The 20,817-nt window shown below is 43.9% G+C and overlaps 1 protein-coding gene across 2 annotated transcripts in view; it reads left to right on the plus strand.

Annotated features, from left to right (window-relative positions):
* Nucleotides 1-20,817, plus strand: part of CDH13 (cadherin 13) — a 681,110-nt gene that overhangs the window by 472,204 nt on the left and 188,089 nt on the right. For both annotated transcript variants that reach the window (XM_082232914.1, XM_082232915.1), the window contains exon 7: nt 12,193-12,371. In XM_082232914.1, the coding sequence (XP_082089040.1) occupies nt 12,193-12,371 (179 nt within the window). The remainder of the gene's footprint in view (nt 1-12,192; nt 12,372-20,817) is intronic.

The raw sequence follows: 20,817 nt of genomic DNA on the forward strand, positions 1-20,817 counted from the left end.
GGGCATGAGAGACCTCCTATGACCCTTCCAGACCCTGCTAAGTAAGGTGGCACCTTCCTTACTAGCCTCTGGGATACCCCCCAGAGCACCCATACCTCCTTCCCAGAGGCTGGTAAGGAAGGCAATGTGAGGGCTCCGAGATGTTGCTGGAGCCTTCATGCTACCTTCTCAAAGCCCAGTAAGAAAGCAAGGGCTCTCCATTTATTTGTCCCCCCACCACCTGCATAAGATTGTGAGCGTGGAAGTAAAGCATGCACAAGTTGTGGGCTTCCTGCATTTTGAATCCATTGGATTGGATGCTGCTCCATCTTCCAAGTGACAGCCTTTCAGATATTTGGAGATGGCTATCATGTCACTTCTCAGTTTTCTCTTCTGGCTAAACATCGCCAACACCCTCAATTATTCCTCATAAGGCTTGGTTTCCACACCTTTTACCTTCTTGGTTGCCCTTTGCACATGTTCCAGCTTGTCAATATCCTTCTTAAACTGTGGTGCCCAGAACTGAACACAGCACTCCAGGTGGGGTCTGACCAAGCCTGTACAGAGTGGTACTATTCCTTTCCTTTATCTGGTCACTATACTTCTGTTGATTTAGCCTAGAATTGTATGAGTATATTTTTTTGCTGCTGATTCACACAGTTGACTGATGTTAAGCTTGTGGTCTACCCCTAGATCCTTTTTACATGCACTGCTGCTAAGCCAGATGCCCCCATCTGATTTTCTTCACATTGAAATGAATGGTGCAGAATAATATATGTTGTTGTTGTTGTTGTTGTTGTTGTTGTTTAGTCATTTAGTCGTGTCTGACTCTTCATGACCCATGGACCAGAGCATGCCAGGCACTCCTGTCTTCCACTGCCTCCCGCAGTTTGGTCAAACTCCTGTTGGTAGCTTTGAGAACACTGTCCAACCATCTCGTCCTCTGTCATCCCCTTCTCCTTGTGCCCTCAATCTTCCCCAACATCAGGGTCTTTTCCAGGGAGTCTTTTCTTCTCACAAGGCGGCCAAAGTATTGGAGCCTCCACTTCAGGACCTGTCCTTCCAGTGAGCACTCAGGGCTGATTTCCTTCATGGATTGTTCTGGCAAAGGGACTTGAATAACGCAGAGAAGCTATGAACTATGCTGTGCAGGGCCACCCAAGATGGACAGGTCATAGTGGAGAGCTTTGACTAAATGTGATCCACCTGGAGCAGGAATCCAATATCCCTGCCAAGAAAACTCCATGGACAAAGACAACAGAATAATATATACCGGTAGATAGCATAATTAGTTACACAATTAAGTAAATAAGTAATTATGTAATTATGTAATATTCCACCACAGAGGATAGTGAGATGAATAACCCTATCCCCCATCTCTGCTATAGGGGGAACGTAACATATAACATTTTCTTACCCTTCCTTCCTCTTTCCAGCTATCTTTGGATTTAGTAGTTTGGTTCCATCTCTATAAGGGAGCTCAACAGCAGTGCATCAGTATCAGAAATGGTTCCTTCCCGACAATGCACCTTCACATCCTTATTCCTGGATGTGCCATATTTCACAATCCCTCCAAGAGCGCCAGGCTCTTAATGAATGCTTTTTAACATATGCTGGCGTTCAACAACGAGGTATATTTCTACCAACAAGAGTGGACATAACTCATTTCCAAGTAACCTTAGCACATGAATAATTTCTCCTACCCAAACACCTATAAAGTTCCCTGGGGTGGGGGAGAGGGTGGAGGGAGTAGGAGAGGTTAAGCGCTGGAATTACTAAAGTCTGACCTGGCCGTAAATCTCCACTTGGCTGATGTTTTATGAGAGCATTCAATGGAAAAGTAATTCCCACTTACTACTGTTGCCTTGCCTTTATAAGTCATTTCTGACTGATTGCTGTCATACTGGAGGTTTTAGCACCAATCCCGCTCCCCAAGGGCTTCAGTGGTATTTTAAATCTCATCCAGTTGCAACAAAAATACTGGGTGGGAATAAAAAACCTTCATGGAATAGCTTTGTTGGGTGTATACAGTGGAGACAATCAAGGTTATTGTATAAACATTTAATTGGTTACTTCTTAATAGCTGCAAGAATATCAATAGCTAGAAACTGTAAATCAGCAAAGGGTTTAAATGTGCAAAAACAGTATAATGTAATGTAGCTTGCACTTTCTGAATAACTGATAAAAACTGTTGTGTGTCTAGGGGGCAAAAAGAGAGATACTTTGATGACAGACGATTGGCCATTTATCCATCACATGAACAAAGACTCTACAGGGCATACTGTACCTGCTGCATTCCATAATATAAGGTTGCGTTAACATTTTCCCTTCAAGTTAATATTAGCAACTTTCAGTCTCTCTCCACTTCATTGCTTGTATGAACTTTGCTACTATTGTTTATGCCTGAACTATGCCTTTGGGTTAGGGAAAATCAAGGAAGGGAATGTTCAGTTTGCTTCCCCCCCCCCAGTAGAAAATTAAATAACTTATAAGACTGGTTGCTGTCATATTGGAGGTTTTAGTGGCTCCCCCATCCCCCAAGTGTTCCTGTGGTGTTTTAAATCTCATCCAGTAATTGATCTGAAAGAGAAAGTGTCAGTCGCACAGAGTTTATTTTACACTGAAAATGTCCAACGTTCCAAAAGTCTGTATCTGTCAGCTCCTCCTGTTCAACTTCACATGGAAAAAGAACCCTTCGCAACAGACAGGGTATAATATGCATAAAATAGATCATGGATAGAGATAGTATCTGTGATGAATATAGGGGTTACTCGTGCGTAAGTTGCCGCCACTCCTGGCTAAGTTGGCTTGTTAAACCTTTTCTGTCTGGACAGCCCTTCACTTCGTGGCTGCCTCAGTCGCTAGCAGAATCCGTCAGTGGGCGTTTCTTAAACCTTTTCCAGCATAAAAGCTGTTTGACGCCAAGTCTCCTCCTACTCTCCCTTCGCGGAAGTCTTCTGTGCAGGGAGGGTGTGGGTAGCGGAGGACCTGTGCTCTCCCCGCTGGTGTCCGGCAAAGAGTCCTGGAGCCCTCTCGCCGATTCCCCCATCTGCCCCCCTTTATCCCTGGTGTTGCGCGGATTTCCTTCCCCCACTGATGAGCTACCTCTCTCCCTGCTGGGTCCCTCTTCAGCATCACTTGAGAGCCTTCCCTCCGCCTCTGGCTCCGATGTCAGTTCCCTGACAGTATCCATATAAGATTGTATGTATGTGATGCTTGGGTTTGCCTGAGCTTGGATTGGAAACACTTGGTGTGGCTGCCTCATGTGGTGAACATGCAGAACTTCATCTTGGAACATCTTCCTGATTCAGAACAATTTTTAGCCTCCACAAAAACACGAGAGCTTTCTGGATCAGGCCAGTGGCCCATCGGGTCTTCTGACAATGGTTAACCAGATGCCTATGGGAAGCCCAAAAGCAGGACTTGGGCCGCTGGCAGAGGAAACACTTCTTGGTGGTTTTCCAATCCTTTCCCTCCCTCTTGCGACCTTCTCTGGAGTTTGAAATCTCCCCCGTGCGCGCGCCATCTATTTCCATTGGCTCCGCCGGCGGGGAAAGCTGCCTTGGTATTTCAGGAATGCAGTAGTCATAGTAAGGTTCCCATCTCCCTTTGCGCTTCTCCTGAGCCCGCGCTTCCTGTCTTACACCAATCGCAAGCACAGCCTTGGTCAGCTGATCCATCGACTGCAGGCGGGGCACGCGGGAAAGCTCGTCCTTCACCGTTGGGGACAACCCCTCCTCGGACAACATCTGAATGGGTTCAGAGTCCAATTCCCACCCGAGCCGGTGGACTAACATTGCAAAGCGTGACCAGTAGTCTCTAACTGACTGGTTCCCTTGTTTACAGCCCTTCAGTTCCTGCCGAGTCACACTTTGCTGTACATCACTGGAATACATCGCATCCATCGCCTGGAAGAATTTCCTCAGGTCTTTCAAGGCAGCATTCTGCGTTGCCATTAGGGGCCTGATCCATTCCCTGGCCCCATACTTCAGATGTCCGACAATATAGGCCACCCTCTCCCCATCGTCTGCAAAATCCTTATGCTGCAGTTCCAAAGCGTACTCTATTTCCGTTCGGAACGCGTTGTAGTCTTGGGGCTTCCCCCCAAACTTGTGTACTAGTCCCGGTACTTTCCTTGCTACGGGGGTGGGTCTGACCTGTGCATCGTGAGCCCGCCTTTCTTCCAGCCACGCCGTCAGAAGAGCCACATGCTGTTCCAAATCTTGGTTCCTCTCCACCAGATTTTGCACTCCAGCTGCTCCCTCCGTAGCTCCGGCTTCTCCGGTTTGGCTCATGATGCTGCCTGCCTGTCGCTGCGCACGAGCAACGTCAGTGACTGACGGATTGCTGTGATGAATATAGGGGTTACTCGTGCGTAAGTTGCCGCCACTCCTGGCTAAGTTGGCTTGTCAAACCTTTTCTGTCTGGACAGCCCTTCACTTCGTGGCTGCCTCAGTCGCTAGCAGAATCCATCAGTGGGCGTTTCTTAAACCTTTTCCAGCATAAAAGCTGTTTGACGCCAAGTCTCCTCCTACTCTCCCTTCGCGGAAGTCTTCTGTGCAGGGAGGGTGTGGGTAGCGGAGGACCCGTGCTCTCCCCGCTGGTGTCCGGCAAAGAGTCCTGGAGCCCTCTCGCCGATTCCCCCATCTGCCCCCCTTTATCCCTGGTGTTGCACGGATTTCCTCCCCCCGCTGATGAGCTACCTCTCTCCCTGCTGGGTCCCTCTTCAGCATCACTTGAGAGCCTTCCCTCCGCCTCTGGCTCCGATGTCAGTTCCCTGACAGTATCCATATAAGATTGTATGTATGTGATGCTTGGGTTTGCCTGAGCTTGGATTGGAAACACTTGGTGTGGCTGCCTCATGTGGTGAACATGCAGAACTTCATCTTGGAACATCTTCCTGATTCAGAACTATTTTTAGCCTCCACAAAAACACAGGAGCTTTCTGGATCAGGCCAGTGGCCCATCGGGTCTTCTGACAATGGTCAACCAGATGCCTATGGGAAGCCCAAAAGCAGGACTTGGGGTAACAGCACTTTGCCTACTTGTGATTCCCAGCAACTGGTATTCAGAGGCATACTGCTTCCAACAGTGGGTGCAGATCATAGCCAACAGGGTCACAGCCACAGATAGCTCTCTTCACCATGCATTTGCCCAATCCTCTTTTAAAGCTATCCAAGTTTGTGGGCATCACTGTCTCTTGTGGGAGCATGAAGGGGGCTGCCTGTGCAGCAGGAAGTTTCCTATACTTATGGAAGTTACTCATGAAAAGTAGAAATTCTACATTGCATGGACAAGCAGAGCAGGCTTCTTGCTGTAGTAGACAATCAGCCTCCAATTCATGGATCACAGCAGGGATGACAACAGGCACAGAACTTACATGCTTGTTACCAACATATTTGCTTGCACGTGCTACTTCTTCATGAGCATAATGAGAATAAATGGGCACAGCCTTCCTGGTTCTGGTACAGTTCTGTGCATCCATCAATTTGCGACTCCTGATTCAATCCCTGGCTTCTGAATCAATCCCAGTGGTGTCTGGTGGTGGAAGGCGGGGAGACCAACAGTAGTTGAAGGCACAGTCAAGAATAGTCAGTGCTAACTAATTCTAGTTTTGTTCCCATCCTCCTCCCTGTTGAATTCTTCAAGGGGCAACACTGAGACCAAGGAGGAGGAGGTTGTCAGGCAGTGCAGTCGCCTGGACTAGTTGCAAGTAGCAAGGCAGGCAGGTAGGGACCACTTGAGTGTAGACTGGGGCTTGTGGGGCAGTGTCTGACAGCTGCCTAAAGCTCAGCCTTGATTGCGAGAATGGGTCTTCATTTCATGGACCCATTGGGCGGGGGGTGTCCTTGCACCCACTGCCCCAGTGAATTTATGTCAGGACAATCCCAGCAAACTAGTGTTAAGCTTGTTACACTGACTTTTCCTTCACAACAACAGTGGCCTGCAAGAGTAGAATATGGAATATCTATCTATCTGCATATATGAAACTGTCTGATACCAGGTCAGACAAATGCAAACTTACCTGATCTGCACTGTCTGGAGCAATCAGTTTGTGAACTGAGACGTTGTTGTCCCTTGAATTCTGCTGTGACATCCTTCTCATTTATTTATTTATTTATTTTAAAAGAGAAATGTGTTTGAGAATGCATTATTTTGAGAGAAACTACTTTTAGATATGCATATTTTGAAAGAAATGAAGTTTGGAAATGTGTACAGTGGTACCTCGGGTTACATATGCTTCAGGTTACATATGCTTCAGGTTACAGACTCTGCTAACCCAGAAATAGTGCTTCAGGTTAAGAACTTTGCTTCAGGATGAGAACAGAAATCGTGCTCCGGCGGCATGGCGGCAGCAGGAGGCCCCATTAGCTAAAGGGGTGCTTCAGGTTAAGAACAGTTTCAGGTTAAGTACGGACCTCCGGAACGAATTAAGTACTTAACCTGAGGTACCGCTGTATTTTGAAAAGTGAAAGAAGTTCATATTTTAACACTCCTAAATTGTGGATTTTTGTGGATAAATGGGACAGGACATATTTAACGAGTGAACACCTGAGGCATAGAGAAATCAAACATCTTTAGTACACTTTTTGGGCTGTCAATATGGAGGTTCCATTAGTAAGCAGAGCTCACCTGACCTCTACATATTAGCCAGGTGAGATGTTTACTGTGATGAATGCTGAAAGGGCAACTTGAATCTTTAAAGTAACTTGCATTAGGCAGCCATGTAAATATGCATTAGACAAAACAAGAATTCCTGAGGTTAGGAAATTTTTGGCTTTGCAAAATGCTCAGCTATTCTAAGAGACTGAACTCATTAATTCTCGCTAAACATCCTTCTATTGAGCGAGGCCTCCAAGTTTAATAACAGCCATAAGTTAATATTTGAGGCTGCAATTCAAATGTACTTGATTGGAGACATAATAGATCATTCTTCTTTTATTTGTTTTTGCTTCCCCGGGGCTTGTTTTTCTTTAAAGTACAAATTGACAGTCAAACATGTAATTAGTTATGATGAGCGTCTCAGCCAGTCATCTACCCTCCACCATTCCACTTTCCAAAAAGTTGATTTATTTCGATCACAATGAATTAGGCAGGCCTTTCATTATCTAGGCTTCCTTGCTTCCCTCACATCCCCTTCTCAAATGAAAGAGGCAACCATTATGTGTAACTACCTTGCTCAAAAGGTGAAATGGGATACAAGATTGACATGAGAGGATGGGCTCACACCAGCAGGTTTCGCTCTTATTTATTATTATTTTTTCATCACATTTATATACCACCTTTTCCTCTAGGGAGCTCAAGGTTGTGTAGATGGTTTTCCCTTCCCCATTTTATTCTCAGAACAACCCTGTGAGGTAGTTTAGGGTGAGAGTGAGTGACTGGCCGAAGATCACTTTGTGAGCTTTATGACTAAATGGAGATTTGAATCCGGGTCTCCCATATCATAGTTCAACAGTCCACACACTACACCACACTGGTTCTATTGACCAGGCATTGCCAAATCTGTCAATGTTGGTTTCTCTCAGTTCCTCATTTTTCCACTCTCCAGTACCATTTTCCACATTACCACATCAGTTTGAGATTATTATTTCTTTTTTAAAAAAGAATTCCTTAGGGGGATTCATCAACATTTGAGTTTAAATTTCTTTGAATAGGCATATTTTTATAAAGATACCCCCAATATAATTTGGTATGTTATTTTCATGAATATATACATTCACATGGACACTTTACCTTAGTATCTGTCTTTTTTTGGTACCTATTACTTGGCTAGACTGCACTACAAAATTCAAAGAAGTGAAATTTTTTGAAAGATTTGTGTATTTCAGTTTCTGTATTCTTCTTCTTCTTCTTCTTCTTCTTCTTCTTCTTCTTCTTCTTCTTCTTCTTCTTCTTCCAGAAAGTGTGAATTAGGTAAGATTTCCTTTAAACACAAACTGGGTGGGAAACTTTGCAAAGTGAATGGGGCTACTTCCTCAGATGCCTAGCTTGAAGTTATGACCAAAAAAGGGGACAGTGTGCATGAAAAACTGAATTTTTCCTAACTGTGAGCACAAAAGCATTGTTTGCAAGTATGTGAAAGAACTTTGACGATTCTGCTGATTGTACATATGTTAATTAACTTGTTCCACATTTTGATTATATAATGCACACAAGCACAAACACACGTATGCAATGCAACAGACATATTGTTTTAACACAATAATTTTGCAAGCTGTTGTTTGGGGCCGCAGAACCCAGCTGCATTTATGATTGATGCCCAGAATGGAAGCATTTATAAAATGACACCAAATTAGAAATAGTCAGTTTATGAGTCTTGGGAAATGAATCTTTTATGAAGAATAAAACTTTATGATGGAGTAATGCCAGGGAGGTATGCATCTTCAATTTAATACATTTGGGAGATTACTGAGCTATAGATCCTTTTGAAATATGAACCCAGCTACATGAGCACAGACCAAAACCAATTGATCTTCATGTTATTACCTTTTAAAGAAATGCACTGTGCTTTTTTTAAAAAAACAGAAAAATCTTGTTGCAACAATAGTGAAGAACACACACACACACACACACACACACACACACAATCTAATTAATGCATTAGTATTAGTTCAAAAATATGTATCATTTGGATGGGTGGGGAGATGTTTATGGAGGGAAACAGCAGTATCAGCGAGGTGCTGAGGAGCAAAACTGTGTACCGCATGGTCTGTCTTACACCCCCTAAATAAAACTTCAGCCCCCTGGATATGGTGGGTTGAAAGATATTGTCCTTAAAGGAGGCATAAACATCAAGGGGCATGAAGCCCCCTGTGGTCTCATAGCCAGACCCTACCATTGGGCAGAATGAGGAAGTTGCCTCAGGTGGCAGATATTGAGGGGCACATAACAGCTGTAGTTAAGTGTTGCGGAGAGCTCTGTGTGCTTGTTTGTAGCCCTTCAGCTTCCTGCTAGAGGGTGCTGTCCCATCACTAGTGCTGAAGTAAGATTTAACTAGGAGTCTATATAGCTTTAGCGGGTGGAATTGTGGGTGAAGGGATCTCTTCCTTCTCCTCAGGCAGAAAGGTGTATTGAACAGACCCTAAGCAAGAACCTACATTTCCTCAAATGAGTGGACAGCAACACTCATTCTTGCAGGGTGTGGGTGAGGGAAGGGATGTTACTCACATACAATGTTAGTGTAGCCGCCTGCTTTCTCTGTCCTTGGTGACTTCAACTATATCAAGACTCACTCTCCTCTCAAATGAAGTCTCTTGGGATCTCTATGACTGAGCCATGTTAGGTTTATGCTACTGATCTACTAAAAAGGTCCTCCTCTTCTCTTACATGCCGTAGAGGATGCCTCTTCCCACATGATACTTGCTATGGCACATTAGACTTTCCTCTAGAAACAAACTATATTTCTTGTTTCACTTGTCTCACTCGTATGCAAATTTAATTAACAAATTGATTGGCTAATTGACTAAAACTCACCTCACTAATCAACAAAGATTCCTGGAATTAGGTGGCAGCCAGAATCACAATTATGTGACAGACCTAATCATTATTATTCATTATTACTATTTCTCCTGCAACAACAGGATGAATAAATATGCATCTATGCCTTTGCCATAGGATATTTTTTCAAGTTCAACCTCTAAAATGCCAGGGGAGTTAAGCCAATGTGGTAGCCATAGCTGTATCCCAATCTACCACAATGCTCTTGAGAAACTCCTAATTCATTTTGGTGCAACAGAGAACCTCATGGTAGATTATGACCAATCTCTCTAGGAAAGATGCCCTGTCTGAAATCCTGGGGAGCCATAGCCAGTCAGTGTTGAAAATGTTGAGGTAGATGGACCACTGACATGATTCTGGAACTTGAATTAGACTTTCTCACTCAAAATCATTTTAGCACTACTTGGAACTGAGTGCAAAAGGGGATTTTGTGGGTAAAACAAGGTTGTTTCCCCCTCACTTCAAAATAAATATCCATTGTTTCTGCTCTTTCTGCAGTGGTGGCGAACCAAAGGGGTGAAAGCTAAGGCCTATAATGTTTTAGGGGACTGCTGCGGGGGGTGTGTACCAAGTGGGGTGGCACATCAAATTGCACTCCACAAGCACTGTTCTCCATTTCGAGCTGCCTGACTTTTAATCACTCATGTACAAGCCCTGGATGCTGTCAGTTCTCAGTTACATTTCTCAAGGGTGTAACTGTGCCTGAGGTGGCAATGAAGCAAAGCCTTAGAAATCTTCTTTTCAAGGTCGCTATAACAAGAAGAAAGAACCTGGAAGGGGTGGGTGGCACTGAACAAAAACAACGTTCCTGGGGGAGGGAGGGAGCAAGGAAGCAGCAGCAGCAGCAGCAATATATTGGCTTCTTTGCAGTTCCTGAGCTTGTACAATGAGGAAGAGGTGGACAAAATTTGTTGCCCCTAATTATCCTAAGAGTTAGGATGTCCTAAGAGTGCTTCATTCTTTCTTTTTTAAGCAAACCATCTCTTTGCACCATATCTGTGATTTAAGGAGAGAGGAAGAAGGAACACTTGATTCCAATGAACCTATCAGATTGGTGCAAGAAAGCCCAGGAAAACCTTCTTTGCAGATCTCTAGCCAGAACTTGGTTTGGGGAGTTTTGCTATGTATTTAGGAGACGGGCGTTTAAGTGATTGAAAAGGCAAGTGGGAAGAGCCAGCTCATGTAAATTGGGATGCTAGATTTGGAGAGGAAGGAGCGGTCTTAGGCCTCCGGGGTTAATAATCCCCTGCCTTCTTTTAATTACAACTTGATCACAGCAGGGGATTCTTTAGGCTGCTGAACAATATGCCTAATGAGGTGGGTATGGAAAAATTCATTAAAGACTTTTAATTGAGTTTGCAGCATCCCCTGGTTGATTGAGGATGAAGTTCTCCACCAGTGTACTTTGGGTGTTAAGTCCTGTTTGGAACTGAACCACACGCTGCAGGGAGTGAACACCTTTGTCACATAGATGAGATCCTTTGAACACATCTTTGGTTGGTTTTGGAATTTGTAGTGAAGCACATGGATAGACAGTAATCTCTTTGGCATGTAGAGCCCATATCATTGCCATGTTTATTTTGTTGTGTATTTGCTTAAAATGTTGGTGGGGGTAGCCTGCTCTTCAACTGAAAAAGGCTCAAAAAATGGCTTGCAAGTCCACTTAGCTTATTGGGCGGGCGGCATTGCGGCCAGGTCTCAGGGCCTCTGGTGATCCGGCCGGGGGCCTGAGAAGGGCATCCTCCTCGCTGGGGCTTGGGCTTGGCCATGACGATGGCACTAGGCAGACCCCCGCCCAGGAGGGTGGGCCCCGCTGACCAATCAGTGCCAGCAGGGTGTATCTCTGCGGTATATTTAAACCATGGCATGGCCAGGAGACCGCCCTTTGCCAGCTCTCCCACCCACCCACCTTCTTTTTCATTTTTACGACAATATGACCTTGCTATAGAATAATGTTGACCGCCATATTTATGGGACCGGGAGGGAATTTTTCCACTTGTCAAATTGGCTCCATCCATGTGGTTTTCACTTACCTTGTAGCAATTGTCACAACTTTGAGAAGTTAAGCATTGGGTACGGGAATCCTGTTAATGGGATCCGTGGGTGTGGATTCTGTCCCAGGCCCAGACATACCACTTCCCCAACAGGGTCCCCTCAGGGTGCCCCAATTTGATGTAAGTTATAGGGCTCCCCCTATTGGTGGTTTACATTTAGTTGGACTCCCTGCAGACAGGGATATAGTTGGGATATAATCCAGCTTCACCCAGTAAGTTATAGGGCTCCCCCTATTGGTGGTTTACATTTAGTTGGACTCCCTGCAGACAGGGATATAGTTGGGATATAATCCAGCTTCACCCAGTGCCTAAGCCGAACTACTCACGTTTGTAACCAATAAAGTTGTGGCCTATTTGAACCCATAAAGCAAAATCCACTTGTTCATGTGTTTGTTTATGCACCAGGGAACTGCGGGTCATGGGGCCTTGGCAAGCAATGAACATCAGAACGTAAGAGCCCAGATAGATCAGGCCAATGGCCCATCTAATCTATCATGGTGTACTCACAATGGCCAACCAGATGCTTCTGAGAAGGCCACAAGCAGGAGCACAAGAGCACTTTCTTCCCACTTCTCCACTCTTCTTATGTTCATATTATCTGTATTGCTACATGCCAGATATGAAGTTTTCATATTGGTGTTATTCTTGTTCTTTTCAGGAAGTACTGTGATGCGTGTGACTGCCTTTGATGCTGATGATCCAGCTACAGACAATGCTCTGCTGAGGTATAATATCCTTAAGCAGACCCCGGACAAGCCATCCCCAAACATGTTCTATATTGACCCGGAGAAAGGAGACATTGTCACTGTTGTGTCGCCAGTGCTGTTGGACCGTGAAGTAAGTTGCAATTTTGTCAGTTGTTTATGGATGGATGCAATATGCAAAAAGAGATACAGGTGGTGTACTGGTTGTTTGTCTACTGCAGTGATAGCCAAACCTGGCCCTCCAGCTGTTTTGGGACTACAATTCCCATCATCCCTGACCACTGGTCCTGTTAGCTAGGGATGATGGGAATTGTAGTCCTGAAACAGCTGAAGGGCCAAGTTTGGCCATCACAGGTCTACTGTCTCGGCATTCTCATATGGAGTATAGTAGGCCACGGTTGGGGAAACTTTGTCATAGGGAAAATATGGTGCTCCAGGACTCACTCTCTGACCCTCAGGACTCTGTCCAGGCCACAACCCTCTCCCTACACCACACCTTTCACAAGTCCTCATCCACAATCTCATTGAGTGCTTTTGTGTGGCTGAAATATGAAATTGAACTGTGATAATACCTCTTGCTTCCTGGAGGATGGATGGAGATTTGTGTTCATAGATAACTTTGACTTCTATATAGAATGCAGCTCAAAGTTATGAGTTGCATCCATTGCTCTGTATTGTGCTTCACCAACCACTGGCATGTGCCTCCCCCCCCCCCGGGGGGGGAGGTTTCCCAAGAGGGAGTGCAGTCCTTTGGCTAAATAAGTTACCCTGCCTGTGCCGCCACCCATTCATTGAACATATTCTCTGGAATACTTTAGGAAAGCATGGGGCAAGGAAATATCTAAACAGTTGAAGGCCTTCTTGGTGACCAGCAGATGCTGTGGAATCCCAGCTTTGTCCTTCCTTTTCAGCACCTTCTGAAGGTCTCTTCAACGTTCAGCCAGGATTTTGACTAGTGAATATATCTTTGTACTCTCTGTTATTTTCTGAAGTCTTAACTGCCACCCCTCTCTTTCATAAGTTGCAAATTTCAGTATGTTTTGCCATTGGTGGTTTATGATTGTTAGCAGGAGCTCAGGAAAAATATCACATAGTGGAAAAAGAATTCAGTGGCAATCCAGACTTCCAAAAACCTATCTGTCTGTTTACTTTTCTAACTATTTTTATTTTGCTGTGTTCTTTAGGCAGTGAGATAAAGATGTTTTTGAGAATCTTAGGAAGCCAAGATCCAGATGGAAGTGATTCATTTGGGGAATGGCTGTAGCTCATTGACAAAGCATGTGTTTTTCCTGCAGACAGTCCCAGCTTCATTGCCTGGCATTTCCATGTAGGGCTAGGAAAATCCCTACCTGAAACCCTGAAGAACTTCTGCCTTTCAGTAGAGACAATACTGAACTTGATAGCTCAGTGTAAGGCAGCTTCCATAGGAAGCTGCCTTATACTGTCTAGTCACCAGTCCATCTAGCTCCATGCAGTCTGTACTGACTGGCAGAAAGTTTCCAGGGTTACAGACAAGGAGTGTCTCCCAGCCCTGCCTGCAGATGCTGGGGATTGAGCCTGGGACCTTTTTCATGCAATGCAGATGCTCAGCCCCTGAGCTACAGCTCCTCTCTTGGTTCAAGACCTGTCAAAGTTGCTACGCCTGACAACTGTAAAGTTCAACAATGCTGAGAGATGAAATCGGAGAATTTACTAATATGATTTAGGAGCTTTAATCTGCCATCTGTTTGTTTGCTGCATTCAAACCAAGACATTGCTGATACGGAATTTCATAAAACAGATAAAGGTCTTACATACAGGATAAGCTTTGTAAATTCCTCCAGTTCCTCCTTTGCATAAGGGAAGGGGGGGAGGGCACAAATCTTTTGAGCATCGAGATCTCTGCGCAAAAACAAAACAAAGGAACAGCCTTTGGAGAATCTGAGGCATTGTGAAGGACCCAGATGTGATGTATGTAACAGGGCTGGCCTAGTATGATGCTGAGACAAGGTGGAAAGTGATAGCTCTGCCACTGATGCCCCCCCCCCGGCTGATGATGACCACTCTGCTGCTCCCCTCACCAATGACACTGATGCCACCGAAGAAAAGGGAGAAAAAGAAGGCCCCAAAGGAGGCCAGTGGGGGGGGAGGAGGAGATGTTAATGAAGGGTACAGTGGACGAGACACAGGTGGTGAGACAGGGAGAAGACACTGTGGTGAGAAGGAGGAAGCAGCGGAAGTGGCTTACTGGGTAGTATCACAGTTCCCCTTGGTCTGAGGAAGGATTAGCTGAGAGTTGAAAATTTCTTTGTTGTTTTGGAAACTCTAGTAATAAATTGAAGTTTAATTTGGAGCATCTTGACTCTCACTCTTGTTATGGAACTGCCACTGAGAATAGTGATGGGGTAAACTTCCTCAGTCAGACATGGAATTGGGGTCATTTCTCCCCCCGCTGAATTTCAGGAAAAAGCCCACCCACCTCCCTGCAAATTCCTTCAGACTAAAATCTGACCTGTAGAAGAATGTTCAGGGACATTAAAGCCACTAAGAATTGTATCTCTGTGCCAGGAAATGCGAAACCTGCTAACATCACGACTGAAAACAGTTTATCGGTGATCCATTTTGTAGCTTAGTTTAGGGACACTAATTCTGTGATGTGAATGCTTGAGTAATTACATGTTTGTGAGCTGCTGAATAAAACAACATGATCTATATTTTGTTGACAGATGTATAGATCAAAACTGGTGCTACCCATTTCCATGCAGCCCTGGTGGTAACTGTGCATAGGGAATTGCAGCCTAACTGTGATGACTCATTTGCTATGTAGTGTGCCATCCAAATAAGGGCAAGGCAAACGACTTGGAAGATTTCCAAGGGTGGCATCTGCAAAACTCACAACTTGTGAAAGGATTTAAGAAGAGGGGCCATGCCTGTTCAGCTGGAACTACTATGTTCTGTTATGAAATTGACTTACATACATAAAATTGTAAGTAGCTGGCAGCGCACTCCCACTCCCCGGGTATCTGATGTTATTCATTTCCTATAAGTTTGAATACAAATTTAAGATTTGTAGAGTCTTAATAAGTGGCTGCCACATTCGACAGACTGTCTATGATTTTTCATAGTCAGGTTGGATATTCCCCCCCCCCTCTAAAATATAAACAATCTTAGGATAAAACCAATTTTCTGAAAACTGAAAAATCAATAGGAGGGAATGAACAATACTAGCTTCTCAGCTGTGTTGAAAAGATCACTAGTGATACATGAAATAATGATGCTATATTTACATAGCAAGAATGTCTTGAAGACTGAACAGGTATTACTACTGGAGAGATTGTGGCAGTGAAAGAACTGAGCCACTTGTGATTTCCTTTTAATAGCTCATACCCCCCCCCATTTCTTTATCAGGGTGACCTTAGGGTGAAGGGTGGGTAAAAATAAACAAACACATAAATAAATAATAAAATAATGTCTTAAAGAAAATAAGAAATACAGAATGATTAGGAGGTGAGGTTGTTACCTATCATAAACTTCTAATCGAGATACTACTTAAAGTTACGGAGCGAAAAACAAAATAAATTTAGAAATTGACATGATTCAGCTTAGGAACTGGGATTCAATATGTGAAATATCCAGAAATATTGAAGCTGTGCGGGGCGAATGTAGGATTCAGTCTATTTTTCCAGAAGGGAATTAAAATTTAGACAAAGACTGATAATGCATGTGATATTAATTTGTTTGTCAATTATTAACTCACTTTACTACTTTGAGGACATGAAATATCTTGCTTGTAACTTGGGCTACAGTTCCTCTTCCCTGAGAAGCAGCTCCTTTTAACTCAGTGGGACTACTTCAGATTAGATAGATCGATAGTTTTGAAATAGCCAGGAAAACAAGGGGGGGAGAGAAAAACTCCTTAACAACAACACCGCCACCCTTAAAGTATCAGGTACACTGTTTCACATACTGTGTGTTTATCTTAAGAGTTTTAACGTGGGTAGACAAATAGTTAGATAAAACGTGTATTTTTGGATGGGCTGTTGCTGTTTTGAATTACTACCCCACCCCACCCCGCACCCTAAAAAATGAAGGACTAAAAGGAAGGTTTATTATTAAGCTCATTCCAATCCTTTCGGGGGGGTGCGCGGTGTGGAGACTCAAGGGTGCTATGTGCACCCAAGATATGTTTCCTGGAATGAAGTCAGTGTACTTGTTGCATGTTTGTAACACACACACGCACACACACGCGCGCGCACACACACACACACACACACACACACACACACTGCTATGCTGTAATTTGCCTGGCTGCCAACAGATGGCACTGAGAACTGCTGTCCCTGAGCTCTGCTCACTCATCTACCTGCCAACCATGGGTTCCCTGTCCCTGGGATTCAGGTCCCCAGGCTGGTGGGGTTACTGTCTTCCATCTTCTGGTGTCAACTGTGTGTGGCCTGGCCTAAATGACCTCACGGGCCAAATGTAGAGGTCTAGTGGGCCAGATTAGGCCCAAAGGCCAGGCATTCCCCACCTCTGTTTTAAATGAATTTGCCCCGTTGTCATGCACTGGGCAATAGGTATTAGGGCTTTGATTTTAGATCTATGTCACTTCCCATTCCAAATAGAGATATTTGTGTGCTGATTTATTTATTTTTTTAATTATTGCATCAAGCATAAATGCCAGAGACACTATAATACAAGCCAAACCTGATGAAACTTACCTTAGTGATTTTTATCTGTGGTTGTGATGGCTCAAATGTGGTGCTTTTATTATTCTTATTTGTGGCTTCCATCAAAGAAACTGGCTGAGCTGAAAGATAAAAAATAGTGTAAGCTGAGGGAGTGCAAGTTCTCTTGTTCTCCAAGCGTAAGCACAGCTATAAACTGTTTTTAAAGTAACTGCATTCATTCAATGATCAAAGCTATTCATGTTTTCATGTTCTTTTTATTAATTTTTGGCCATTGCTTAGATGAAGATGCTTACGGGTAGTGTTCCACTTAATTTAAGCCAAATTGTCAAGGATGCAAAATTCTACTTTATATATATAAATATAGTTCAAGTTCTTTCATGTTTGCATGTTGTACAGAACAGGAACCTGGAGATAAGTGCTGGAGGTAGAATATTGAAATGGAGATTGCATCGTATCTGGGGCTTTTTGATTTCCGTTTTGAACAAGCTGTAACCAAGTTACTATTAAAAGAAGAAGAAGTAGTTTTCCACTTATTAAGAGGAGCTCTTGTAAGACAGTGTTGAGATTTATTTCTCAGCAGCAATTTGAGAAGCACCTTCTATCAAGCTTTTATCATCAAGTCATATTTGAATGCCAACAGGCCTATGCAGTTGATTGAAGCTTTTCTGATTGGCCAGTTCTTTTAATTATTGTTTTGCACTTTTTGTTGTACACCACCTTGATATTGCAGTATTTAAATTGTGTCATATCTCTCTCTCTGTGTGTGATAGTTTTAAAATAGCCAGGAAGACACAAAAGAAAGAGGAGGAAACTCCACCCCTTAACAAAAAAAAAACCCTTAAAGTATAACAGTGTTTCACATACAGTTTAAGTCTCTCTCTCTCTCTCTCTCTCTCTCTCTCTCTCTCTCTGTGTGTGTGTGTGTGTGTGATGAACATAAATGTTTTAAAATGGGTAGACAAACAGATAGAAGATGGCCTTTTGGATGGGCTGCTATTTGAATTATTTCTCCCCTCCCCCCCCCCGAAAACAAGAAGGAAACAAAATGAAGTTTTATTATTTAACTCATTCAAACTCTCCAGGTGTTGAAAACTAAAGAGTATTGTGTGCACCAAGGGTCTTTCCTGGAACAATGTCACCATACTTGCTGCATTTTTGTGAAACATTGTATACATACTGTATACAGTGGTACCTCGGGTTAAGTACTTAATTCGTTCTGGAGGTCTGTTCTTAACCTGAAGCACCACTTCAGCTAACGGGGCCTCCTGCTGCTGCCGCACCGCCGGAGCACGATTTCTGTTCTCATCCTGAAGCAAAGTTCTTAACCTGAGGTACTATTTCTGGGTTAGCGGAGTCTGTAACCTGAAGCGTATGGAACCTGAGGCACCACTGTATCTATATCTATATCAGCCTGGATAGCTCAGTTGGCTAAAGCATGGCGCTGATAATGCTCAAGGTTGCACGTTTGATTTCTGTATGGGAGAGCTGCATATTCCTGCATTGCAGGGGGTTCAACTAGGCGATCCTCAGGACTCCTTCCAACTCTACAATTCTATAAATCTATATCTGTATAGATATGCACACTTACACATTGCCATGCTGTTTGTCAAGCCATCAACAGATCACACTGGAAACTACAGTGTGACAAGAGACAGTGGGGGGGGGGGTCACATGAGGGGCAGCCAGAACATGCTGTGGAGCCTCTGAGCTCTGCTTACTCTTTTTCTTTCCAACTGTGGGCCCACTGTCCCTGAGATTCAGGCCAATCAAATGCTCCCCCCAAAAGTCCTATTCAGCCCCACAGCAGGTACGTAGTGAAGCCCACACTTCAAAGGGAGGTAGGGAGGGATGTGGGGTACTCCAATGATGAAGAGTTGAGCTTGGGGTGGAGCAGGCTTGTAAAGCCTGACTGCCCACCACTTCCTGATTGGCCACACAACCTCCACATGCCTCCCCCAGCTTCTCCCACGGGAAAGACTTTGAAAGTTTTCTTTCCTATGAGAGGGAGGGTGTGGCAAATTCATTCCCTCCTTGAGGGAGGGAGCAGTGTTGCCGCTTCTGGACTGTATACTACTTTCGGAAGACCAGTTCTTCACTGTAGGATTTCTGCAGTTGGTGGTTTTTACTGCTTTTGCAATTCACACCTCGTTGCAGGTGTTTGCTCCTGACCTGCATTGCGTTCTCTCCAGCCTATCAAAGTTCTGTTTTATTTATGGATTTTCTGCTGGAATATTATTTTGAAAAGTGCACGCTCTTCAGAGTTTGTGGCACACTCCAGTAATTGCAGAACAACATCCATTTTCATTTTAACAAGGCACATAAGGATATATTTTGTGAAGCTTTATGTGCATTTCTCCTATGCCTTGGGAAATCTCAACATCTTTGAAAGTGTCAGAAACAAAGATTGAGGAGAGATGGGGGCAAATCATACCTGCAAACTTCCATTGGCAAAACTCCCCCCTCTTTTGTGATTCACAAATTTTAAGCACAAAGGCATTTCTTGCAAAAGTATGTGATGTATAGGCCTGCAGGTTAGAAATAGTAAATCCACAGTGAAAGGTTGAAAAGTCCCCACCACCTTGGGTTGTTTCATTTGTTAAGATAAAAATGATGTTTGTTTAAAAGCATTTATAAACCACTTAATATTTTGAAGATCTCTAAGTGGTCAACTGAAGTAAATAGGAAATTATGCAAGTCTTGCATTTAGAATGGCTTTCCCTAACATTCAAGACTATGTTTGTTGGACTACTACATCATTGGCCATGGTGCCAGGGGATGCTGGGAATTGGAGTCCAGCAAGATCTGGAGGGCACCAGGTTTGGGAAGACTGGCATTCAAGTGGATGCAAAATACCCTCGAGCTCATATATTCCATTATCTTACCTGCCCCTCTAGACGAGCACTAATTGGGAGAACAGACCCTTTTTATGTCAATGATATCTCTTCTAGTTGTTTGCTGGAGGGCTCTCCAGCATCTACTTTTGAGGACCACTGCATGGGGACAAAGCCAGGCACCCTGACCAAATGGTATTATGAAGTGGGAGAATGGGGGAAGCTACTTCAGCGAAATGCAAATACATGGTGGGTATCCAGGTTAAGGGTGTTGCCATCAGCCACTTCGACCTTCATGGTGCCTGCAGTGTCACCCCACACTTTGCAGTGCATTTATCCATCACTTTCCTGATCACAAGAAGTCCAGTCGTTTGAGGAAGCGGGCTTGTTGTTGAAGACCTCCCAATCAATTGTAATTTTGCAACCTGAATTTGCCAGTCTGTGATTGTACTTACAGCCAAAATTAGCAGTAGCCTTGAAGTGCCCATCACAGTGCTGGTGGGATCACTGTGTGATACCTCCAGATTTTCCTCAGTGGAAAATCTGCATGATTCAGAAAGTGGGTAACCCTTTCTGGTGACTATTTTCTAGCTCTGAATTTGACAGCACATCAAATTACCTGCAGAAGTCGTACACCAGTGCTGTAAGTGGCAACGACACTGAACATCATAAAATTCACACAAATTCCTCAGCTTACTATCACTACATCTGTGAGAAGACAGGGACATCTTTTTCTGTATCCTTCCTTTCCCTGTTTTTGGTAACATGAATTTGTAAGCAGTCAATACACTTGCCACCTACTCGATCTAAATGCAAATTTTGAGCCCACCGTTGCTCTCTTCTCTTTTTAATGAAAAGATATTAATCTTTTGAGTGAATGCATTTTGGTGTGATCTCTGCATTACCTTCCCAGGTACCAGTGTTTACATTTGCTTTTACCAACAAACTCTTTTCTCTCTTAAAGTTTTGTCCTCTGTAAATTAGAACACTAACCCTGTTTAGGGCTGCTGTTTAAAAACTATCTGCTTTGTCTTTCAGATGCTAAAACATAAAGGGTATAATCTCAGGGTGGGGGGAG

The sequence above is a fragment of the Podarcis vaucheri genome (assembly GCF_965113315.1).
Source record: "Podarcis vaucheri genome assembly, chromosome: 7".
Lineage (NCBI taxonomy): Eukaryota > Metazoa > Chordata > Lepidosauria > Squamata > Lacertidae > Podarcis > Podarcis vaucheri.